General features: G+C 36.0%; 2 protein-coding genes across 4 annotated transcripts in view; one reads left to right on the forward strand and one right to left on the reverse strand.

Annotated features, from left to right (window-relative positions):
• LOC130053942 (putative RNA-binding protein Luc7-like 1) overlaps positions 1 to 6,634 on the reverse strand; it is a 16,317-nt gene extending 9,683 nt beyond the window's left edge. Inside the window, exon 1 of one of the 2 annotated variants that reach the window (XM_056161717.1) lies at positions 6,412 to 6,634. In XM_056161717.1, the coding sequence (XP_056017692.1) occupies positions 6,412 to 6,472 (61 nt within the window). In that variant the 5' untranslated portion in view covers positions 6,473 to 6,634. The remainder of the gene's footprint in view (positions 1 to 6,411) is intronic. The other variant, XM_056161718.1, reaches the window with a different exon arrangement.
• A 964-nt stretch (positions 6,635 to 7,598) lies between these two features.
• Positions 7,599 to 24,504, forward strand: part of LOC130053943 (fatty acid synthase-like) — a 30,023-nt gene continuing 13,117 nt past the window's right edge. For both annotated transcript variants that reach the window (XM_056161722.1, XM_056161723.1), the window contains exons 1-9: positions 7,599 to 7,704; positions 8,610 to 8,844; positions 9,519 to 9,671; positions 17,450 to 17,623; positions 19,397 to 19,597; positions 21,019 to 21,372; positions 21,466 to 21,911; positions 22,026 to 22,256; positions 22,398 to 22,587. In XM_056161722.1, the coding sequence (XP_056017697.1) occupies positions 8,619 to 8,844; positions 9,519 to 9,671; positions 17,450 to 17,623; positions 19,397 to 19,597; positions 21,019 to 21,372; positions 21,466 to 21,911; positions 22,026 to 22,256; positions 22,398 to 22,587 (1,975 nt within the window). In that variant the 5' untranslated portion in view covers positions 7,599 to 7,704; positions 8,610 to 8,618. The remainder of the gene's footprint in view (positions 7,705 to 8,609; positions 8,845 to 9,518; positions 9,672 to 17,449; positions 17,624 to 19,396; positions 19,598 to 21,018; positions 21,373 to 21,465; positions 21,912 to 22,025; positions 22,257 to 22,397; positions 22,588 to 24,504) is intronic.

The following is a 24,504-nucleotide window of genomic DNA, read 5'->3' on the forward strand; positions in this document are numbered from 1 at the left end:
AAGGCTAAAAAGCTCAAGACCCGATTTATCTATCTGCTCTTCTCAGTTACTGTGTAACATAAAAAAATATTCAAATGTAAGCCCTTTTCATCTAAAAACTCTTACATGAATGATACAAAATAAAATTTTGATATGTATAATTCTCCAATATATATGCCAATGTCCACATCTCAATGGTTTAGGCATTAGAATGAATTAGAAATGGCATTTTGTGAGGGGAAGACAAAATCCCATGGTAGCCAGTAAAAGCAGCTATAGTATTCGATTAATTGTATTCACCTTACTGTTATTTTTATTCAGATACATACAAGTTCTATTTACAATTTATTTCTAGTTTTAAGAATAATTCCTCAGATGTCTTACTTCTAGGCACCAAACTGAAGCCAGCTGATCTGACCAATAATGACACACATCAATTTAATAAAAATAAACTTACTAAAGTGCACCTCCATGGCACATGATACACCCTTCAGATGTTTATTCATTATAAACAGATGGGTGTCCATGAGACAAAATCATGTCAACCTTGGTGCAACAATTGACTTGTCAATATATCTCTTGAATAGTTCAAATAACTACAGAAATATTTCAAAACATATCTAATGTATTTAGATAATTTATTTCACATGGTATGAATTACTGAACAATTTTGAGTTGTGCTCCATAACTAAAGGAGTGAAAAATCATTTCAATAGTCTTCTTATATTATACTCATTAATTAATCTTTAACTGGACAGATGCAATTTGACCCTTATCAAAATGATTTTTGGATGTCCAGCTGAACTCTTTGAAACACCATGGCTTATATCATTACTCCCATGGGACAGTTGGAATTACTCTGTATGCTGTAATGTACTTGTTAAGACTGCATTTCTGTTGGACATATTGCTTATTTATGGTATTGATAGAGGGCAGAGGTTTTCCTACCACTTTCAAACTGGGTCCAAGGTCTGTAGAATTGGGAAAATTGACGCATAAAACATTCAAATTGGGAAAATATGAAAAGCAAAACTTTGTGCTTATTAATTTATCAATAAAAGTGAAGAAAAAATGTGATGCATTTAAATGTTCACTCAGCATGGTATATATTCATAGGAAAATCTTTGTTAAAGACGTCATACCAGTTTGTCTAAAAAAATCTAATTAATATTCAAATGCATTACATTCATTTTTATACACATTGAACACAGAAACCATTTTATAAGGTTATTTCTATCAGGTTATTTTATTCATATTAACATTATACTTATTTAATATTAGATTTTTAATCAAATTAGTTTAAGAAAATTTGTCTATTTCAAATAAAATTCATTCAATATATTCAGATGGATATGTACTTGCCTGTGTTTTGATTTAATCAAACATAAATACTGAGAGACTGAAATTTCTGTGATCTGCAGTCCACTTTACAGACACCGCTTTACCACTAGTTGAGGAAATTCCAACAGTCCCATCCTCGCGTAAGAACTTTTTGAAACGAAATTCCTCACACTTATGGTGTTTTGAACTGTCTTTTTAGTTTTACAATATTTTTTCATGAAATATTTGAAATTGTGTCACATAATTACAATTAAACTTATTAACCAAGTAAACAATCATAGTTATATGCTCCACTCTGCAAATTATCCACGTTAATCAATGAAAAACGACCGTAGAATACAAGCATCTTTTATGAAATAGTATGGATTAATACAGTTGAACAAAGTATTTCTATTAGTACAGTTTCATAAATGTTTTTACGATCAAACATTATCGGAACATTAGGCAGTTCACAAGCACCACTCAAGGTTCTTCATATAATGTAGCGTAGTTTTCCAAAGAATGCTGATGGCATGATGAAGCATTGTACCAAGTTTCAAGTCTATCCAATAACCAAACAGGAGGAAAAGCATTCACAAGATTTTGTGAGAATATGTCAAACTCCGAAGTCAATGCCAAGTCCAAAACTTTGGTGCCATGAAAAATGGTCTTGTCACAAGGAATGCTTATGCCCTATCATTCACCATTCAAAGTTGTGAGCAAGGTTAAGTTTTGAACACACAGACAAGATAAAAACAATATGCCTCCTGGCTACAGTCATGGTGACATAGAAAATAGTTTGGAACATTTGCAGTTTGATATGATTTAGCTTGGTCCTGTTACTCTTGAATTTGTTTTAATAAATTTACTGTATATTACCTACCCCTGGGACCCCCAATGTGAATAAACTTAAATTTGAACTACCTGTAGATGCCTGCATATTGATATGACAAATCAGGACTCTGTTGTTCTTGAAGATAAGAATTTTATGCTATATATTCTCATGCAAAACTTTGATACTCTACTGTCAATTCATTAAGCAGTCAAAAGAAAATCAGTTAAGTAATTCATTTGGGCTACATTTTGTATAAACAATTTATGTCATATGTGTACATGCATATAACACGTTATTTGTTTTTCAAAAAAGTTATGAATTGTTTTTTGTTTAGAAGACGATTGGATTAAATAAGATAAATTTTTTTATCTAACGAACACTTGTTGATCTCATTTTCGGTTGTTTAATTATCATGCTCAAGAAATTTAATTACAGTTTCCATTGCAGTTTTTGCATCTGATATTGTTGGTAGAGGTTGGTTTTTTTTTTGGTTCTTTTTTCTAAATTTCATCATCACTATTGTTTGAATCTGATTCTGTAGTTGCTTTTTTTCATAGTCTCAAGAACTTCTGTATCGTTCACAACTACACTTGGTTGAGCATCGTGGTCAGAGTCTATAAACTGATGAACTGTAAGCCGCATATTTTTTGAAACTATTATATCCGCGTCAAACGGCTGCAAGTGAACTGTCATAGCCTGAGGCAGAAAATGAATTTTAATGTTTTAGAAGGGTGGGATATGGCAAGGTGCATTGTGTCGTTGTCCATTATAAGCAAGATTTGGCTATTTGGTCGTCTCATTTTGTTGTTAAATTTATCAATCCAATCAGAATATAAGACAGATCATCCTAGCTTCCTTATTGTGTTCATAGTCACAATATGTAAAATCCAACACTGAAATTTCTGAATCAATTGGGATTTCTTGATTTCCCAATAAGAAAGGATTTTAATTTTTTGCTGCCATCGGCACTGCAACAGAGAGCAACAGTTACTTGTCTTCAATTTTTTTATGCCTTATGTTGAACCAGCTGTTTGTTAATGATCTGCCACAGAAAAGACGATCAAATAAGCCAAATTTCATCAATATTGAACACATTTTTAAATTCTTAATCCTTAATAACATTTGAAACCTTTTTTTCTGCCATCTGATAATAAATGGGGATCGACATCAACACTTTCACCTGAAATGATTTGGGAGGAAATTCCATGATGGTGTACCTTTAACCCTCACAGCCAACTGTTTGAATAAAGGAAACCTGAAATGCCCAGTCCTGTTCAAAATTGTTTAGCTTTAATACTTCCGAGTATTTCTTCTGAAATTGGTATGTTTTGTGTCCTGGCATTGGAAAACCACATGCATAAAGCAGATTCAATGTCGGCATAATGTGCACTTCAATGGCGTTTATGCAGTGACATTTCTTCATATCTACTTGACTTCGTCAAAATCTCACCAAATGTTTTTCTTTTTACATCAATGTTCCACAGAGCAGTGAAATGGTTTGTCAGTTCTTGTTGGCTTTACTTGTTGGAATACTGCACAATCGTAAAAAATTTTTGTGATCTAAAACCGTGCACTTCCTCTTCCCTGGGTAGTGTTGGGAATCGATTGAAAAATGATTAATCGGAATAGCTGAAGAAGCCTTTTGATGCGATTATTGATTATAGTCGGTTTCTTAATATATATTTACCAGAAGCAAATAAATCAACTTTCTTATTGAAAGTAATTTGTATACATTTGTCCATATATTCATCTGGTAAGAAATTGTTTATTACACTTTATAAGGTGTAACATATCAAAGACTACTAAAACCAAAGAAATCTTCCGACTTGTATTTGTCTTTCTTGGGTACTATTATGTAAGTGCAACAACAAAACAAATATAAATAAAAACAAAGAATCATAAAATAACCAATAATTCAGACTTCTTGTCAGTCATTACACTAAATTCATTGTCTGAAACTTTCGTCATACATTTAGCACCTTGTGCTTAGCTTTGTTTTGGTAAGATTTCCTACATAGTTTGCTACGTCAAGATTGTGTTTTCATGTTGCCTCACCTCTTAGTTTTTTTAAAACCCAAAATATTTCCAACTAGTATGGATTGTTTGCTTACTGAATGATCAAAGAGAAAATTCAAACTGGGATTGAAAAATCTCCAGAATACACATGTCAATACATTTCGAAAAATTTATTATTGAGAAAAATAATCGATAATCGCTAGGTATAAAATATCGATCATCAGAACAACATCATCCTTGGGGTTTCCATTTTTGAAATAAAGTAGCTAGCTAAAAAAAAACAACAAAGACCCATACTTCACATCGCTCACCTGAGCAGCAGTTCCTAGCAAAAAACAAGCTTGTGCAAAAGTAGCTTGATTCAGAATTTTTTTTACAAAGGTAACAACTAAAAATTCATTAATTATCAAACTTAATTATTAAACTTGACTACAAATTCATTAATTATCATTGCCCTTGTAGACAGGAATGGCCTTTCATATTAACAAATTTCATCCAAGGATGCTTTGTGCCAAGTTTGGTTTCCCATACATACGCATGTAAAACTTTGATCCCATATTGTAGTCCCTTCCTAACCCCAGGGGTCATGATCTTTACAAACTTGAATCTCCACTATGTCATGAAGCTTTCATGTAAATTTTAGCTTTTCTGGCTCAGTGGTTCTTGAGAAAAATAATTTTAATGGCCCACCCCATTTTTGGGATTATCTACCCTTTGAAGGGGTCATGGCCTTCATTTGAACAAACTTGAATTCCCTTTACACGGGGGGTTCTTTGTGATAAGTTTAGTTGCAATTGACCCAGTGGTTCTGAAGAAGATGAAAATTTGAAAAATTTACGCCGATGACAAACAACGGACAAATTTTGATCAGAAAAGCTCACATGAGCCTCTAAAAATAAAAACAACATCAACGACGTGTAGATAATCTTGAGTTTTATTCAGCAATTGCCGATTGATTTTTTTCGAGATCTTGTTCATATTGGATTTTAGTGTTAATTATGGCAATGAAAAGGGGGATCGTTCAAGGAATCAGGTGGGAAACATCCTGGGTTGCAAATAACTATACCGCATGCTGTTGTGTTTTTGACTAAATAAAGCACCAGAGCAGAATTTTCTGAAATTGTGTTGTATTCCTGTCACTTCGCTTACAAAGCTCAGTGGTTGTTGTTTACATTGCCTTTACTGATAAAATCACTGACTCCTGTGAATCTGCACACAGATTGACAAGATTTTGAACTCTGTAAGTCCAAATGTCCGACAGCCTTCCAAAAAGTTTGACAACTCTAATATATATCAGGTTAAGTGCAGTTTTGAACTCTCAATAATCCAATCTTGGTCAGGAAAGGGTTGCTCTGCTGATATGCAAGTCTGCCAGAAATTATTTTAGGTCTTGATATCAGGGGCCTAGGCCTTTCCATTTTAATAGGAAAAAACAGCAACATCTGCTTGAAATTGGGGAAAACATTTCAAATAAAGAGGTAGGGAAAAAACCCAAACCAGTGCATTAAGGTATAACTAGACTCCATCTGACTTTTCATTTGGTCAAACTCAAAGCTTACCTCATTTGAATAAACAATGACCAAAAAGTTAGGTTAATTTAACTTTGAAGCAAAAATTGCATGTTTGTATTTAATTCTACAGGGTAATTCTGTCCACTGCACATCATACTCTTTTTGTCTTCAAGCTCTTTGCGAAAGGTATGTTTCAATGTTTTCCATATATGGTAGTGGGTGGTTCTTCATTGAGCATTCATTTTGGAAAACAGCAGGGTGTTTCAATGACAGTTTTCAGTAAATGACAGTCAATTTAAACCAAGAAAAATGACATTTGAAAGTGTCCAGTTTACAATATTATTCTACGTTTTTTTTAAAACAGTGTTAAGGACTTACGAATTAACTTAGTTCTAGATCTAATCAAATTTAGCTTGAAATCTAAGAGTTTATTCTTTGGTGATTTTAAAATGTTTGGAGCGATTCTGCAACATTACGGGTACATGGGGGGGGGGGGGGGGGGGGGGGCATTCTAACTGTGGTGAGGGCCTGTCCCGAACCACTGATTATTTTAACTAGCGAGAGGGCCCTGGGGGTGGGCGCACTGTGGAGTGATACCATGGATATTCATGTATGTAATTTGCATGCATGTAAATACAATAAATATATAGATTTGTATACATATGTTGGAAGTGAATGCAGTAATGTTATACGCGGTAGAAAATCTTGCGCATATATTTTGTGGTGGTAAACAACAAATGGATCACTTACCGTCCCTCGACGTCCCCATCAACTCATCTAGCATTGCTCTCATCTGTTCCTGGGCCGACATTTTGATGTTTTATGGATATACAGAGTCAAATTAAAAAAAAAAATACTTGATGAGAATATGATTTTACATCATTTTCAATACGTTGATTATTGTTCCTCCAGTCCAATATGGCGACAGCATTCCGATTCCAGCGACATCTACGAATATTCAAACTAAATCGTTCTTACATCAATTCGAGTGACCAACTCAGAATGTTTACGAATCCCAATATTGTTGTCCTCGTAAAACTATACAGCTCTGCAGTTAATTTCAACAATGCATATAGTCTTCCATGTATAATTATTCGCCTATATAATAATTTACTAAAAAAAAAAAACAAACAAAAAATAAAAAAATAAAATAAAACAACAACAACAAACGTGTGTTGCTTGTACAAGTGTTCAAAAATAAGTTTTTGGTTTTTTTTTATCATCCTCGTGATATTTTCAATTCTTGTTGTTCGGTTAATAATGTTATAATAGACATAAAACATTCAGAACAATTGGATCCTGTCTATATTATGCTTGCAAACTGTAGTTATTAAAACTCTAGTATCAATTAATTGATATTGATATTATAATTTTATACATGTATTCACCTAACACTATAATTTATATCCACTGTTTTTGAAACTGACACTGTGAAACAGTTTGGTTATTTGTATATTTCATTACGTTAATTTAAGTTTTGTCTGAAATCAGTATTACTTGATTAATGTACATGCGTACTATATGTTATAAAAATGTTTGCAGTGCAGCAAGTGTGAACTCTGACAGTAGTTGTACATCTGAATGATTGTTATTTATATATATATATATATATATATATATATATAGTTACAACTAGGTATTATAGTTAAAATGTATGTACATGCATGCCTGCCAGGCCGCCACAACCAAGGACCCTTGGTGAATAAACATTTCATACACATGCATAAACTGACTGTGAACTTAATATGTAGAATTCAATCTTTTGAGATAGACAAAGAGAGAGATAAAGAGAGATCATTTGTAATATTTTTCCTGACACTCGGTTTTGCATTAAAACGCATGAGTAACGCAGGTGCGCACCTTGTGGACACAGAACATGTGATATTTTCATGTATCACGCAATCCGATTGGTCGATTTGAAATGGGGCCACATCAGACGGTCGTATCATACGTATAAAAACACTTTTTTTATTCCCGATTTACACGAGCAGCAAGAAGAATCTTAGTGATAACTTTTACATTTGAAGCTTTTGACTGTTCAAAGTAAGTTAATACTATTACACTATTTACAAACTTTAAATTTAAGACTGATAACTTTAATTCATAAGAATTTATTTTAAAAAATAAAAAAAAATTAAAAATTCATTATTTATATATATTCATTAGTGTTTTTGACATTAATGGTAAGTTACGAATGCTAAGAAATACATGCTCATGCAAGTTTATCTTACCATAGTTTATCAAAATAACAATAATGATAATAATAAATTCAACTGTTTCTGTGTATATTTAGATTTTCAATTTTAAGAGATGCACGATACATGAATAATATGTTTTAAAAAATTTCAGGATCATGAAAAACTCAGATTTTTTTTTTTTAAATTTATTCATCATATTAATTCATACTTACATATTTCATTTAGCAATCAAGGGCCCAGAAAGACATTTTGACTTACAAGAGTATATTCTAAACATTAGTTCAGAACAAGATATGATATGATATATATGTAAGTGTGTGTGTGTGTGCGCGTGTGTGTGCGTGTGCGTGCGCGGTCGTACTAGCTAAACGAGCAGTGGGGACAGACTCAGACTCAGACTTTAGAAGGGGGCGCAGGTACTGAGGTAGGTTAAATTAACGTGCTGCGTTTTTGTCTTCTTTTTTTTTTTCAAATAAAAGAAAATCATAATGTATACAAAGTTCCTCGGAAATTGTTTGAATGTAGATTTTTATTTTAACTAGCTATAACCCTCAAGTGGTCTTCAGATCTCCGGCCGTACGTGCGACTTTTAGATCTCCGGCCGTACGTGCGACTTTTAAATTGGTTGTGCCCCCCCCCCCCCCGCCCCTCCACCAATTTTCCGTGTGATTACTCCATTGTGATTTAAAATACATGTTGATATCTGTAATGTTTGTAATATATGTTAGATAACCATAATATATATTCAAGATTTAGAAGATGCCTGCAAGAATATTGGACGACCCAATTCCTCCAGCAGATTTTCCAATGGAACTGTTGAGCGAGGTTGAGTTGGATCCGCCCGTTATAGAGAGGAGAACTTGTGAACTTGTCATCAGCGGTGTATCGTGTCGATTACCGGAGTCGGAAAATATGGAGGAGTTTGAACAGCATCTCATGAATGGCGACGATATGGTGTCAGAAGACAATAGAAGATGGCAGCCCGGTATATTTTTGTCAATCTGATTAAAATAAGATCTTTGATCCGCTCCGTTATTGTTATGTCGCTACACAAAGCGATTTTTGTATTTTTGTTGAATGGTAATTTTTAAGAGGGATAATGTTATCGCCATATTATACATTACAAAGAAGAGGTTTACAGAATTTAGGAAATTTTATCGTTTGGTTGTCACGAAAATATGCTTAAAGAGGTTGGCTCCTGAGCTTTTGAGTAAAACTGCGCAGGATGGTTCAACTAATTATTTAGTGGTTCAATACTGATCCCATTGGTGCAAACATATTACACATCTATTACTGAACCCTATTCAACTGAATTTTTTCCCCCGTATATCCAATGCAAAAAAAGTCATATATAAGACATGATTGTGTATCTATTTTATGTAATGATTGATTTGTGTTGCTTATGTTGTGTTGACACCAACAGACAAATTATGTTTAATTGAATGAATTATAAGTACAAAAAGAACATAGCTCAATAACAAGCATTGTGACCCCAGTTTATCTTTTTAATTTCCTAATTCTCCTTCACTGTAGAAATAAAAAATAAACTTCCCAAAAAATTTACATTACTCCAAATCTCAGATGCGAACCTCTTTAACAGTGAGTTTTACTATTTCGATTATATCCAGAATAATTTTCAACAACTATCTTCATATAAAGGTCTTTATGGATTACCAAAAAGAAGTGGGAAATTGAAGACACTTAATAAATTTGATGCAGCTTTCTTCGGTGTCAATCCGAAACAGGCCAATAGGATGGACCCTCAGTTGCGTATGCTGTTAGAAGTGACCTATGAAGCGATCGTTGATTCAGGTAGATTAATACAGGTGTTACAATTCAATGTTGACAATGTAATTTTGGGAGATATTTAAGAGTAAACATATCTAGTGCAGCAGCTTTCGTTAGATACTTATGTATATATTTACATTTCCAATGTGTTTGCCTTTGATATCGTTACAAATTGTAATGGTAGCCATTTCCCAATGAATGCGCTGTAGCTGTGAATAATTCGCGTACGTATATGGATTTTCTTTGCAAAACGTCTTTTTTCAACGGTTGGGAATTCCGAGTGTTGCTTTTTTTTTTCCAGAGGGACGCGGACACAATTTTCAAGCTGAAAATTTTCTAACTTTATTTCTCCATTTTCATTGTCTACAATGCTTAACTATTTTAAAAAGTATTTCTGATGGTCAATCAAAATTTGAATATCGTTTGTTAAGTTACAAGCGAGATATAGAGCTCACAATTCTTTGTTATGATTGATTGATTGTATCTTGCTTAACGTCTCTCTCGAGAATTTTTCACTCATATGGAGACGTCACCAAGACCGGTGAAGGGCTTCAAATTTAGGCCTATGCTCGGTGCTTATGGCCATTGAGCAGTTAGGGTTCTTTAGCGTGCCACATCTACTGGGTCATCCGTTTTTAAGATCATCTCCGAGGACCCGTGACATTCACACCTTATGCCGAGCGTTTAGCGATGGAACTGTCACTACCTGTTTTAACGACTTCGGTCTGTCGAACCCCGGCCTTCCGCATGCGCGGCGAACGCTCTAACCTCTCGGCCACCGCGGCGGTCTTCCTTGTTATGTAAACAAGGCTTGTGCATAGGCGGTGGAAAGGGTAAAAAAAAAAAAAAAAGACGTTGATGCAAAATGAACAATCATACTGAAAAACAAAAGAAACCAGCTGAAAATAAAATCAACAGACTCCGTTGCAAACCCAACGATAGTATAACTGAATTGACGTTAGATGGCGTGCATAAAGACAGAATCAACGCTAGATGGCGCACGAGTCTAATCTACGTAATCATTATATATGTGTACATCATACTACCCATAGTCTTCTGCGTCTCCGCACACAGTTAGCCTGGTTCCCGAGGCCTTCCGATGTGCAAGCACACATCGGAAGGCCTCGGGAACCAGGCTACGCACAGTTTGTGTGCAAACGACCTCTGGCGGAAGTTTGATGTGTACATATATTATGAAACACGTTATTCCCGCGAAATCGCCAATCATGTCAGACTCCCAGAACGCCAACATATCAGAAGCTGCAAAAGTTTTCTACCTTGAACAGAATAACAATATGAATGTGTGTGGTTTTCTGTTTTTATTTTTATAAAGTTAATTGTTTTTCAACCTCCTTGTTCTCAATTATACATGCTCTGCTTTTTACTAGTCAAAAGAGCGAAAACCCTTGACGAAAAAACTCCACAAAGATAAAAATGATCCAAATCTGAACATTCGACAAAAAATGTTTGTGCGTGTTGGGGACGGGACGCTTAAATTTCCCTTGGAGTTCGAGGGCAATATCATTTAAACAATGAAATACTTTAAATATTAGTTAATTACACGTGTTAATGTATGGCCTTGGTCTAGCTGATCATGTTCTGCAGGGATACTTGTATGCGGTTTCCTGTAGGCCTAACCCTGCTACGGTTAGGCCTATTTTCCTGTAGTAACGCCACCGCAACTTGCAAAAGTTTTGCATCTTCTGATAAGTTGGCGTTCTGAAACTTCGATTGTGCATGACATTTTTCACAGGGCAGCACGATTTAGTTCTCCCTTTATACAGAGGGCCCACAACACGTTGTGGAGTCCTCAAGTGATTGCGTCATTATAAGGGATATATAGAGAAATTACTATTTCTGATTGTATTTAAGTGCCAGTTAAGGAATTTTTGTAGAAAGCAAGTGTAATTGCTGACAAATGATATGACTGTACAAAATATATAATACTTAGTCATTTTATTATATTTATGTGTCCCGTATGTGATTTTTCGCAGTCTTCGTCATCTTTAGATCAGGTTAAGTGTCAGCAATTCTTCATTATTACTTTTTATCAATATTTTCGACGACCAAAAAACACTATAGATATGCCAGAAAATACATGAGCGACTAACGCACGCAATTGTTAATTTGAAATCATTTCACACTGCGCCGGACAAAAATACATGCATGTAGGCCTACACCAGGTGTCAATGAACGGAACAATAAAATTGTTAATATATATCGAATCCGTACCTTTAATGTAACTTTTCTGTTGAAATCTGTATGTTAAGTACGCGACTGATTCAATCTTTTGAAAATTGTTATTTGTGTAGATCAGTACACCAGGGACCAATGAATTGAATTTCAGGATCACCCCCATCCCCTCTTTTCCTCCCCCATGATTTAGAATTTGAAGCTTTTTGGGTTTCGTTATATTTATTTGCTTTTACTTGTCAAGAATTTTCAGACAATTGTAAAATCATCTTCACCACCCCTCTTTTTTGGAAAACAATGTTACATACCCGATTTTATCACATGTTTACTCATTTATCCAGTGGATATCACCCATTACATAACTTTTAATTATTGCAGTATTTTTTCATGCGCAGTTTGTGATGTCACTAACAAAATTCAATTTTACGTCTCCCTGTCCCGCAAGCGCTTGTTTAATGTTTTTCATAATAAGTTTCTAGAATACATATGCATTAGTATAACTTATGAAACGGTGGAAGCTGACGATGCCTTCCCGTTCTCTCTGTAATTAGCTCACCTTAGCTGAAAGCTCAAGTCAGCTTTTCTGATCACCCGTCGTCCGTCTGTCAATAGGGATCAATGTTTTACATGTGAATATATATATAGGGAAAATCTTTAAATATGGGCCAAGATGAGCAATGGGCCTCTTGTTTTTGCTTCCCTTGTTCGTAATAAGCCTTTTGATTTTACAAAATGCTGACTTCGTCATAATATTAATACATATACAGTATTTTCCCGTCTTCCGGTTTAGCAACTCCCGGGAATTTCGACAGAAATGAAAGCAGAATGTAAATTTTTATAAGTGTAAATGCAAAGGACCACACCGTGATTCGAACCCGGGCGCCCCGAATCTATGACCAGGAGCTGTACCAACTGAGCTATCTGGCCACCTGTGATCGAACCCGTCTGATCGCTACATTCGTCCCTCCTTTAAAAAGGTCTTCGCCCTTGAAGACGCACAACCCAGATTCTTTTTGCCCCTGATAGGACTTTCACCTGGAAGTCCAGGGGTGGTCAACGGCACCAAATGTAACCAGAAGGGAGAAAATGCAACGGAACAAACCGAAACACCTGAATCTCTGGTCAGCAGTCTTATTAAAATCAAACCTTTCATTTCGCCTCGATAAGTGAGAGGTTTGATTTTAATGAGACTGCTCTAGTCAGGTGCTCTACTAACTGAGCTATCTGACCAGCGGCGATCGAACCCGTCTGACATGAGAAAGAAACTTCATTTTTGAAAATACATAGGGGATGAACTGCAACACTTCAAGCCAGCATGCTATCACATATTTTGAAAAATTCCACAGCCGACAATACTACTATTGCACAGTATGTATCAAACTGACCATATGCTCAATTGCAGCTTGCTTCTCTGGTCTTTCTGGGTTCAGTTTTTCGTTTAAAGCACACTGGATCTCATGTTTTCTAAATCGTGCGATTAATGGTAAATTTGCCGAGGTACGATCAGCTCTATAGGCAGAGCTCAGAAACATCAACATGATCTGGGGTGAGGCCAAGAGAACAGCCCAAGACAGAACAAGATGGAGAACAGCATCTGCGACATTGAATCGAAGTTTTGAACACGATCATCGACCTTGCTGCGACTGATTTCGCTCTGGCGATCACCCACGACTTTGGCGATCACCCACGACTTTGGCGATCAGTCGCGCGCCCTTTCTACGATTTGCCCACGATTCCAAAAAAAAAACAAAAAAATTCTGTCGCAGCTAGGTCGAATAACCAGGTCGCTAGCTCGGTGGGACTGGGCCTTGATGGGACAAATGACGCGGTGTAGAGATTGAAATTTATTAAGGTCTTCCGTAGCAACGGAAGACCTTCTACTTATTGTGCTGGTTAAGATTATTCTTATTATTCTTTTTTTTTTTTTTTCCTAGACGCTAACTTTAAAGCTTCATATCTCGCTCATTCCTCAACCGATTTTGCTCAAATTTTCAGCTTTAATACATTTTACTAAAGACTTTCAAAATACTTTTAAACATTTTGGATATTCTCTTCCGCTTGCGAGTTATTTCCCTTTTAGTGAAATTTTAGGGGCTTTGGTTTCCAGATAAAGGCTCCGAGACTATAATAATTGGAGCAGAGAAAACACTGAATTGGTAAAGTAGAAGCATTGTAGTTGTACACATCATATTTTGTTTTTTGATTTCGCCATTTAAAATGGCGATAGAGAGGGGTCAAAAATCAGGACGCCTGAAAGAGCGAAAATTTGCACATAATTTCCTTTGTATCTTTTAAACTAAAAATATTTTGTTAAGACATGTAAAATAAAAGTTGTGTAGAATTTCAAGAGCTTTTATTTGACACCAGTAAAAAGGGGCTGGCCCCTTAAATTAGGGATCTACGGCCCCTAGAAGTTTTCGCTTTATAGCTCAAAAACGGCAAAGAATTCGATATGGCTTCCGATGGAAAAGTTGTTCTTTAACATCTTATTTATCTCATGAAATTGTTATTTTGTTCGAATCTTGTGTTATATTAGAGTAAAAAGCTATACCCGTAAACAAGTAGCCATTTTCATTTGGCAAGTGAGCGAGAACTCTTCATGCGTATAACTGAAATAAACTTGCTAAAAATAACATACCTGACTACAATAGATACTAATATTCATTTTAAATAAGGTTTTTAACATGCTCTGTGGTTCAAATACAAATTATTTAGTGATACATTTCTCTTTTTCTTTCGTTTTAACATAAACAAACCTTCAACAACAACAAAAGGAGAGAGATAAATTATCTTTTATTTGTTTCATATTAGAATTAAAATAAGTAATATACATAAAAATAAAACGTTCAAACGTAAAATAAATCATGGTCAATAACTGCAAGCTGTTTACATTCTTCACGGTCAGCGTTGTTTATACAGTTATGTAACCCAACTCTCGCCTCGCTCGCAGGTGGCCAGAGTGACAAGCTTGCATAATCAAAACAAAAACATCGAAGCTAACTCGGCTTTCGTCCATCGCATAAATAAACACATCAATTACTGGAAAATTATGTTTGAAATCATTTTGAATCCTTTTACATTATATCATACTTAATTAACAATTATATTATGTTTTATTTCAATTATAAAGTAATTGTAAAGATGCTACCGCAAACATTTCGAGTTAGTGATCAATGGACCTCATAATATTTGTGTCAAGTTATACATACATTTAAAAAAACCTACACAATTTTCCTGATTATTTATCGGGTTGTCATTTTCCTCACAATAAGTTTACGGTAAGGGTATGTGACGTTTCTAATTGTCAGAAAAAATCGTACTAAATAAAATGAAGTAGTTTTAAGTTTTATTAACTTATAATTGTCTGCATACAGAAGGATTTATTTGTCGGTTCATTTCATTTCATCTAAATACAATCATGCGTGCAAGTAGATGCGGTTTTTATAAGTGAAATGAAAAAGACAAGAGCGCCCCAAATATATATATACATCTCAAGCGTCTTATTGTGTTTAATTTTGGAGATTCATCACATGTGGACAAGCAATCTGTGATTTAACTCTACTTTAGCCAGTTGATACACAAGCTTTCTGCATTCTCTACAAAGTGAAAAAAATGGATCCTTTTTGTAAGCATAACAAATAATTTATAAACTTTATTTTTTAAATCACGGGTTCTTATCATGATTATACCAACTCTAAACATGTATAGAAAATCATCAGAAATCCACATCGAATCAGTCTCATTTCATTCAGTCATTAACTGCAAGCATTTTACATACACACCGGGGTTTGTTCTTGTTTACAATTACGTAACCCATGGCTCGATTGCCCGAGTTCGGAGCCATCGCATGTGTACCAGCGATCAGCGGCAATACATGTACACACAAAAACATTACCGTTTTAATGTAATTTGCAAACACAACGATTTACAGAAAATTATGTTTTTAATAAAATCGGATTTTTCAAATGATTGGTGGAAGGACAGGAAGTTCCAGTTCCCACCCTCCAATATTTTTGCCAACATATGCTTGACAGTATACAATACAGATCGTTAATTTACGGTCATGCCCTTTCCAGGCACGTAAAACCCGGGGGGGGGGGGGGGGGGGGGGCAGGAAACCTAACGTTTTACTGTTAATTTACTATGAAAATGGTCATTGGAAGGCCTGTTGCCCCCCCCCCCCCCACTTTTGTAGTGAAATGCGTTAATGTTATGTAAAGAACAAATTTTTTGGTGTACAGAAAAGTTGGAACCTACCCCACCCCACCCCACCCCACCCCCCCCCCCCCCCCCCCGAAATAGGATTTTTGACTTTGGGAATGGAAAACCGTCACCGTTATTGCCCATTGCACCTTGGTGAAAAGCAATGTTTTTATGATATCCACATCATAAAACACTACTTTTCATAAAACCTTCCCATTAGTATCTGACAATCTAACAAAAGAGACTGTCTCTTCGAGCCGGAAGAACAGATAGCAATATTACCGAACACTAATTATAGTTCCAGCAAACAAAGTTTAAGATATCACCAAGTCCGCCTATCCGTGCAAATGTGCCCAGACCGCAACTTTTAAAAATACACCGTTAGCTCAATCTTCACATAAAGATTATTAATGACAATAACATAAATAATCTTGATGTAAGGTCATTTGCACCATTTCTAAAGGTCTAAAAGTTAAAAATTGATTAGAGTCTTAATAGATCTAACTAATGGCAAATTTTAATTAATACTGAAAGAAAAGTTTCCATATGATCAAAGGAAGTGTCCTGGCCTTGACCCATGCTCATATTGTCAAGTTCACTTTTTTGAAAATACAAACCCTGTCCTGACCATATGCTGTAATGAAGAAACATTTAGATTTCATACTTACAACAGATTTTCATGTTAATTGAGGCTGCATTAGGACCTGACCCAAGGACATATGGTCAAGTTCAAGGTTTTTATGTCACACAGCTCCGACGGAAGACCTCTCGTTGCTTTGCAACGAGCTTTGCTCTAGTTTGAGATATATTCTTATCCCTTCCGACTTTGTCGGTCACTTCTTCCTATTTATATATATATTAGTTATTTATTTTTATTCTATTTATGGAAAGGTGTAACTTTCCTTACACGATTGCTGTCGTATTGGCAAACTATATTTGTAATTCAACGTAAGAACTTACAGTAATTCTATTGTTTCTTCACTATTACCCCCACCCCACCTTCCCAATTATGTGCACGATTTTTAGAAATCTACCAAATCAAAATTTCCACAAAATTAAATCATTATTGATGGCCTTATGTCCTAGCTACAAAACTGTAGCTTTCTTGGGGTTAAAAATTGGAACATTTTTGAGTGCAGACTTGTTGCTCTCTCTCTCTCTCTATTCGGGGGGGGGGAGGGGAGGAGGAGGAGGGAGGGGGGCTGCCTGTATATTTGTTCATTGATAATATGTATTTGATGGAACGCTTGTTTCGAATATATCATAGTGTAACTGACACACATATGCCTTCTCTGTTTTCTCTTTCATCCTTCTTCTTTGACAAGTTATTTGAATGCGAAACGAAACGCTGGGGGTAAAAAAAATTAATAAAGGATATGCTATTCAAGTTACTGTCCACTTTACAGGCACCAACCCTTCCAGTATCAGGGGCTCTAAGACTGGCGTGTTTATTGGGGCCAGTGCGTCGGAGGCTCACGAGGCATGGGCGATGGACCCCCAGAAAACGATGGGATACAGCATGACCGGGTGTACACGATCTATGTTTGCTAACAGACTGTCCTATTTCTTTGACCTTAAAGGTAATATTATTCGCAAGATAAAGAAGTCATGGACCCTTAATCAGTTAATAGGATGGCAGATTTACATGTTGCATATCCGCCATAGTTCTAACACAAAACGATTCTTCTACGTTGAAATATTCTTAATTTTGGTTAAAATATTGCACAACCATTATCTATTGTAGAATGATGACCAATTTTTGTATCAACGTTGAAGATGGCACATTTATTGCTCGCATCAATTTAATTGAATTATTGCACGCAATGATAAGAGGAATAATTTCTTTGATTCGCGCACGAAATCCATTGATGAGACCAATGATTGATTGAATGAACGCATCAATTCAATTGATGAGAATTATAGTGCTCATTAATTGAATTGATACGCGCATTAATTGAATTATTGCTCTCTTCAATTGAATTGTAGCGCGCATCTAATGAATTGATCATATCTTCAAATAACATAGATATCTTCAATTATTTGCGTTTATGTTCATTTGGCGCTCCACAGTCATTCCCCTTAAACGGGTGGCTATATCCCTTAACCCTAATGTACAACGACGTAATGCATGGGCAGACAAATACGTACATTATTAACGAATGTTCCTATATACACGTATCAGCACCCCTATTCTTGTCCCACCCTATCTCCGGGGATCATGACTTGAATGAACTTGAATTTACTCTATGTCAGGAAGCTTTCATGTCAAATTCCTTTTTTCTAGCGGGGGAAGGCCCACTATATACAGCCAGTCTCACTATACAACGCGGAACGGAAAATGGAACGTGGAACGTTCTGTTTTCCGTTTCACGTTTAAGCAACACCGAGCGGGAGGGGGGAGTACCCTGCCGTACCTATTCCCTCTCGACATTTTACTCCCCAGGGTAGCCATCAGCTTCCAAATCTTGTCTACACATATAGATGGAGACCTGGTTAGTTGGAGCAGCGACGCCACTGGTACCTAACATCATCAACAAAAATAAATTTAATGTTTGAAAATATGATAGAGTATGAACAGCAACGCTTAACACCAGCATATGCTTCATGAAGTGTACAGGCGTAAGGAGTCAGTTCAATACTTTTTTCTTCAAAAACCGTAAACCAGTCCCTTTAAGTGGTAAGATAATGAAACTTAGGAGACACTTTGAAAATCCTCCCTTACCCCCATTAGCACTCCATTTTGATACCTAGCTTAGAATAAATTCTCTTGGTTCATAGGCATACAGAAATAAGTTTCTTTTTATAATTGTTTGAAAACTTTCATAGTCGTGGTTCTGTTTCAAAAAATCAAAATTTTATTACGAGGGTTTGTTAACCTAAAAATAAAAAAATGTTGGCTAATCAACATACGATTGTAAATTCGACCTGTACATCAACAATCAGTTAAGCAGAAGAATATTGTGAATGTTGAAATGTCAATCTCTAGTCAACAACAGAAAAATAACATCCATTTCAATTTTCAAACCCACCACACATTTCAACTTGGGGTATCGGATAACGTATCTTGAGGATCGGCAGTGGTTTTATGTGAGAGGGTAATGTGGTCTCCCAATCGCACACGTGGCTTTACTCGGGTTTCCTCTGACACCCTTGTACCAATATTCGAGCTGACAAGAAGCATTGCTATAAGTTAATTAAAGAACTTGTTTAATTGTCGTCATATAATAGATCATGGATGAAGTACAAATTAATCGACAACAATATGCCTGTTGGGTGAATGCTGAGGTAAGACAGGTAAAACTGACCGTGGGTATCTAACGATGTTAACTACACTGCCATTTGTTTCACTCCAGGTCCCAGCTTTGCCCTTGATACGGCATGTTCCTCCAGCCTGTTGGCCCTTGATCAGGCTGTTAACAGCATCAGACAAGGGCACTGTGATGCAGCCATAGTCGGAGGATGCAGCGTTTGTCTCAAACCTCTAACGGCCCTGCAATTTCTCAAGCTTGGCATGCTGTCTCCAGAGGGAACCTGTAAATCGTTTGATGCCAGTGGTATTATGATTTGAACTTTATGAAATTTTTGCAATATTCATGCCCTTCCAACAAGTACTGTGAATATGTCAGTTGGGGTAGATACAGAATAGAAAAAAAAACCAGGATGTGACTTTCACAGAATATTACTTTAAACCGAAGAATAAAAAAGGGTAAAACGGAAAAATTCACATACTGTAGAATAATTTAAATTCGTGGGGGCCAATTTTCGTGGATTGCTGAATTTTTACGGGTTCGTGGGGACGTAATTTCGTGGATTTATATATTTGTAAGAAAGATAACTCTGGAATTTAAATAGTTGTCTTTATTCGTTGAGGATGTAAATTCGTGGGTGAGGGTAAAACGGAAAAATTCACATTCAGCATTACACAAATTCTATGGCCGTTATAACGATCTAGTGTGCCAATACAACCTATCATTTGGTCAAATGCTGTCTGACGTGTTTCATACCGATTATTAGGCCGTTCTTGGCACACTGATTTTGACTACGGATAACTCCGTTTGCCTGATCAAGATATAGGGCTTACGGCGGGTGTGACCGGTCGACAGGGGATGCTTACTCCTTCTAGGCACCTGCTCCCACCTCTGGTATATCCAGGGGTTCGTGTTTGCCCAACTCTCTATTTTGTATTGCTTATAGGAGTTATGAGATTGGTTACTGTTCATCATCATCGTCTTTCATACAATTTATTGCATCACAGGATATTGCACATCATGTCAACATGCAAACATTTAACAAACAAATTGAAATATAAAGTGGCTACAACAACCCAGTCCTCCTAAATACGGTGTGTTGATCATGACAAGATGATGATTTTCAGGTCAAGTCAAGGGAATTCTATACCTGATACTATCAAATAAGTATATTGATAATGTGTGATGAAGTAGCCCTATTGATTTTCAGATCAAAGGGTCAGATGTCGCAAAATGTTTTCCCAACTGAACCCTGTACGTAGATTGTCTTCATGTTGATTTTCAGATCAAAAGGTGATTGGGATTTTTGTTATTTATACACCATTTGATTAAGAGAACTCTTCACCTGATAGTGATCAAAATTCATTGACAGTTTGATCATTTGAAGGTCACAGGGTCAAAAGATCAGAGATGATGAGGATTTCTACTACGGTATTCATACACCAAATGCAGTCTTGAACCTTACATTTGTACATATGTTGATATTCAGATCAAAGTGTGATATAGATTTTGACTATTTATACATTATCTGATTTTCTGATGGAAAACTTACCTGATAAAGTCATCAAACTTCATGGACAGATTAGTCAAGAAAGACACTGTGACACTGTTATGTTTCAGGTCAAAGGTCAAGAGTCACAGGGCTTCTCACTATGCCTACATCTTCAATGTATGGTTGTCCAATTATACCTAGATGTAAAAATTAATTTGACAAACTCTATAACTAGGAAATGGCTATTGCCGAAGCGAAGGGATAGTGGTGGTGTACCTTCAAATGAAGCCTGATGCGAAGAGGATCTACAGCAGAGTGGTTCACTCAAAAACAAACTCAGATGGTAAAAAAGAACAAGGAATCACCTTCCCATCAGGTGATATCCAAAAGAGACTGCTGTACGGTGTGTATGAAGATGCTGGGGTGGCACCTAATAAAGTGGTGTATGTGGAGGCTCATGGGACAGGGACCAAGGCGGGTGATCCCCAGGAGGTCAACACTATCGTGGATGTGTTCTGCAAGGACAGGGAGGGGCCACTACCTATAGGGTCTGTCAAGTCTAATATGGGTCATGCTGAACCTGCCTCTGGTAAGAATATTGACTTTAAGATACCTATATATTTCAGTCCATCAAAACATATCTAGCTCACCAGATATCATGCTATATGTACTTTGTATTCAGGTCTGGCAGCTATTGCAAAGGTCATTATTGGGATGGAAAAGGGTGTCATCCCTGCCAACTTACACTACAAGGAAGCAAATCCAGACATTCCGGGCCTGAATGATGGAAGACTACAAGTTGTCACACAAAACATGACCATGAAGGAGGGATTTGTTGGGGTCAACTCTTTTGGATTTGGAGGCTCAAATGTTCATGTGATCTTGCAATCTCCAGAAGAGCAAACAGAAAGCAATCACGATGCAAACACATCGAAGAGATTGTTCGTCTACTCCAGCAGAACATTTGATGGTGTACAGAAAATTTTACAGATGGCTCAAAACAATAAGCAAAATTTAGGAATGCATGCTTTGCTGAATGAAAGTGCGAATGTGGATATCTCAGTTGAAATGTACAAGGGATTTACTATCCTCAATGGGTCCGATGACACCAATATGAATCTTATTCAGGTACATTTTATAAATCTTTTAATCTGAAGGATTCTGAAGATTAATTTCTTATTTGACTTTCTGAAGAGCATTTTTATGTCTTATTTATGTTCGCTTCTTTATTTTTCACTTTAGCCATACAATGGAGAGAAGAGACCAACTTGGTTTGTTTTCTCTGGGATGGGAACACAGTGGCATGGCATGGGAAGAGACATGATGGTTTTTGATGTCTTCAAGAACTCCATCTTGAAGTCAGATGCAGTTTTGTCAGTGCATGGTGTGAAGCTCTATGATTTGATGATGACAGCTGAAGAATCTGCTTTTGAAGACACTGTCAATTCTTTCATTTGCATCGCTGCTATTCAGGTAAAAAAAACTATGCAATCATTTATGCATGAAATTTATTGATGACAAATAGGCTTGATTGGTATATACTTGTGTATATAGGATTTTAGTGGATAGCCAAGTATTCCCACAAAATGAAATGCCTCTTTTAATACAACTTAGGTAGCTTTGGTGGACACATTGAGAGTGATAGGTATTGCACCAGATGGAATTGTTGGACATTCTGTAGGAGAGCTGGGGTGTGCTTATGCAGATGGATCACTGACAGCTGGGGAGACGGTTCTTGCTGCTTACTGGAGAGGACGATGCATCAGAGAGTCCAACCTTCCACCAGGAGGAATGGCTGCTGTTGGTGGGTTAGATTCTTTCCATAATGTTGCAACAGTCATTCATTAGTCACCTTCCAGGGAAACCAAATGAGTCTACAGGTTTCCTCTTTGTCTGGTTGTCTGTCCACCCGTCCGTCGGTCAGTCAGACTGTCCCATTAGGTTCACCGCACTTTTTTCATCATATTTTGATTTAGGTAGCTGAAATTTAGCCTGTGGTTTACTACTACATGTTTACAGATCAAGTTTAAGTTTCATCAGAGTTGAATGAGTTTTAGAGATACATGGGACTTTGTGCCGAATATAGCTGTCCGGACTTTCATTTTTACTATGATTCAATTTAGAAAACTGAAATTAGAGATGTGATTTTCTATTCTATGTTGATACAGCTTATGTTAAATTGAATTTCGCCACAGTTGAGTGACTTTTACTAGGTTTTTGGGACCTTGTGCTGAATATAGTTCCACTTGTTTTCCCGTACTTTTTATACCCACGTAATCGGAGATTCAGGAGCGCGTAGATTTTAGTTTCTGTCTGTCCCTTTTTCTATTTGTTCACAAAAACTTTAACCTTGGCCATACCTTTTTTAATAGTTAGTGATTGGGCTTTTATGTTTCACATGTGTAATCCTTGTGACAAGATCTTTCTTTGGGTACCAAAATTATTTTGCTGCCGTATTCATGGTAATGGGGCATCAGTGTTTCACAAACACATCTTTTTTCATTATGCTTTGTTTAAGGAAGCTGAGATTTGGTATATGGTTAAATACTTTTACATATGTACAATTGAAGTTTAAGTTTCGTCACAGTTGATTGCTTTTTACAAGGTGTATGCGACTTCGTGTCAAATGTAGTTTTCTTGATTTTACTCTACAATGCTCTACAATACTCTACAATACAACTGAGGAATCTTTATTTTTTTATTTGGTTATTGAATGAGTAGAGATGCACGTTAAATTTCTTTTTCATTACTGTTGGATTATTTTAACAAAAGTCATAAAACTTAGTCTCATTGTTTTCTGAATTAATTTTTGTACTCTGTCTAATTCAGTTATTTTTTATTGTGTGAGATCTATATATAGATTTGAATTATACTAATGTGTAATGAAGTCCATCAGATTCATCACATCTAGTTAGAAGAGGTTGAAATTATAATATTTCCTGTTATTACGAAAATTATATATTCCCGCTCGTCCAAATATACGTGGACTGCATATGGGTTCCATTGTGGTCTAGTCCGTCACATTTTTTCCCTTCATGTTATAATGCCAACCAGCAAGTTTCCACATCTTTTGAAGGAAAAGAAGTTTTAAGGCATGCCAAATTCCATAGAAGTGATTTGACTCACTGTTATTGTCATTTTTTTTTGCATCTGTATATATGGAATCGACCACTTGGGGGTCATGTGTGATGTTTCTGCCATTCTTTTTTAAATCTTTTTTTCTTCTCCTTGATGAGAATTTTTGTTTGATTTCCAAAATAAGTTTAAATTTTGTGGTGTAGTAATATTGCTATCAATGTACTTTGTATAGCTGCTTGGTTGTTTTAGTTGTTTGACCATATAACTAGATCCTAGACTAGATCTCTGATTGATCCATAAAGTTTTCTTCCTTTCTTTGCTACAATAACTTAGTAATGTCCATATCTACAACCTTCTATAATACATAAGAGTTTACTAAAGACTTTACTTGCCACAACAAGGCACTTTCAAAATATGCAAACTCTAAAACAGACTTGGTAAGATACCCCGATTTTTTTAGAAACAAGATACGACGAAAGTAAATTGTACCTGAAATACCACAAAAAATTACATATCATTGGGAAACGTCGCATATGACTGGTTATATTTGCAGTAAAATTCTATTTAACGTAGTTCCACACTCCTGTGACGTCATAAGATTTTCCAAAGTCAATAATTCAATGACTGGAACATAAATTTTGTT

Source organism: Ostrea edulis, chromosome 4 (genome assembly GCF_947568905.1).
Source record: "Ostrea edulis chromosome 4, xbOstEdul1.1, whole genome shotgun sequence".
Taxonomy (NCBI): Eukaryota; Metazoa; Mollusca; class Bivalvia; order Ostreida; family Ostreidae; genus Ostrea; species Ostrea edulis.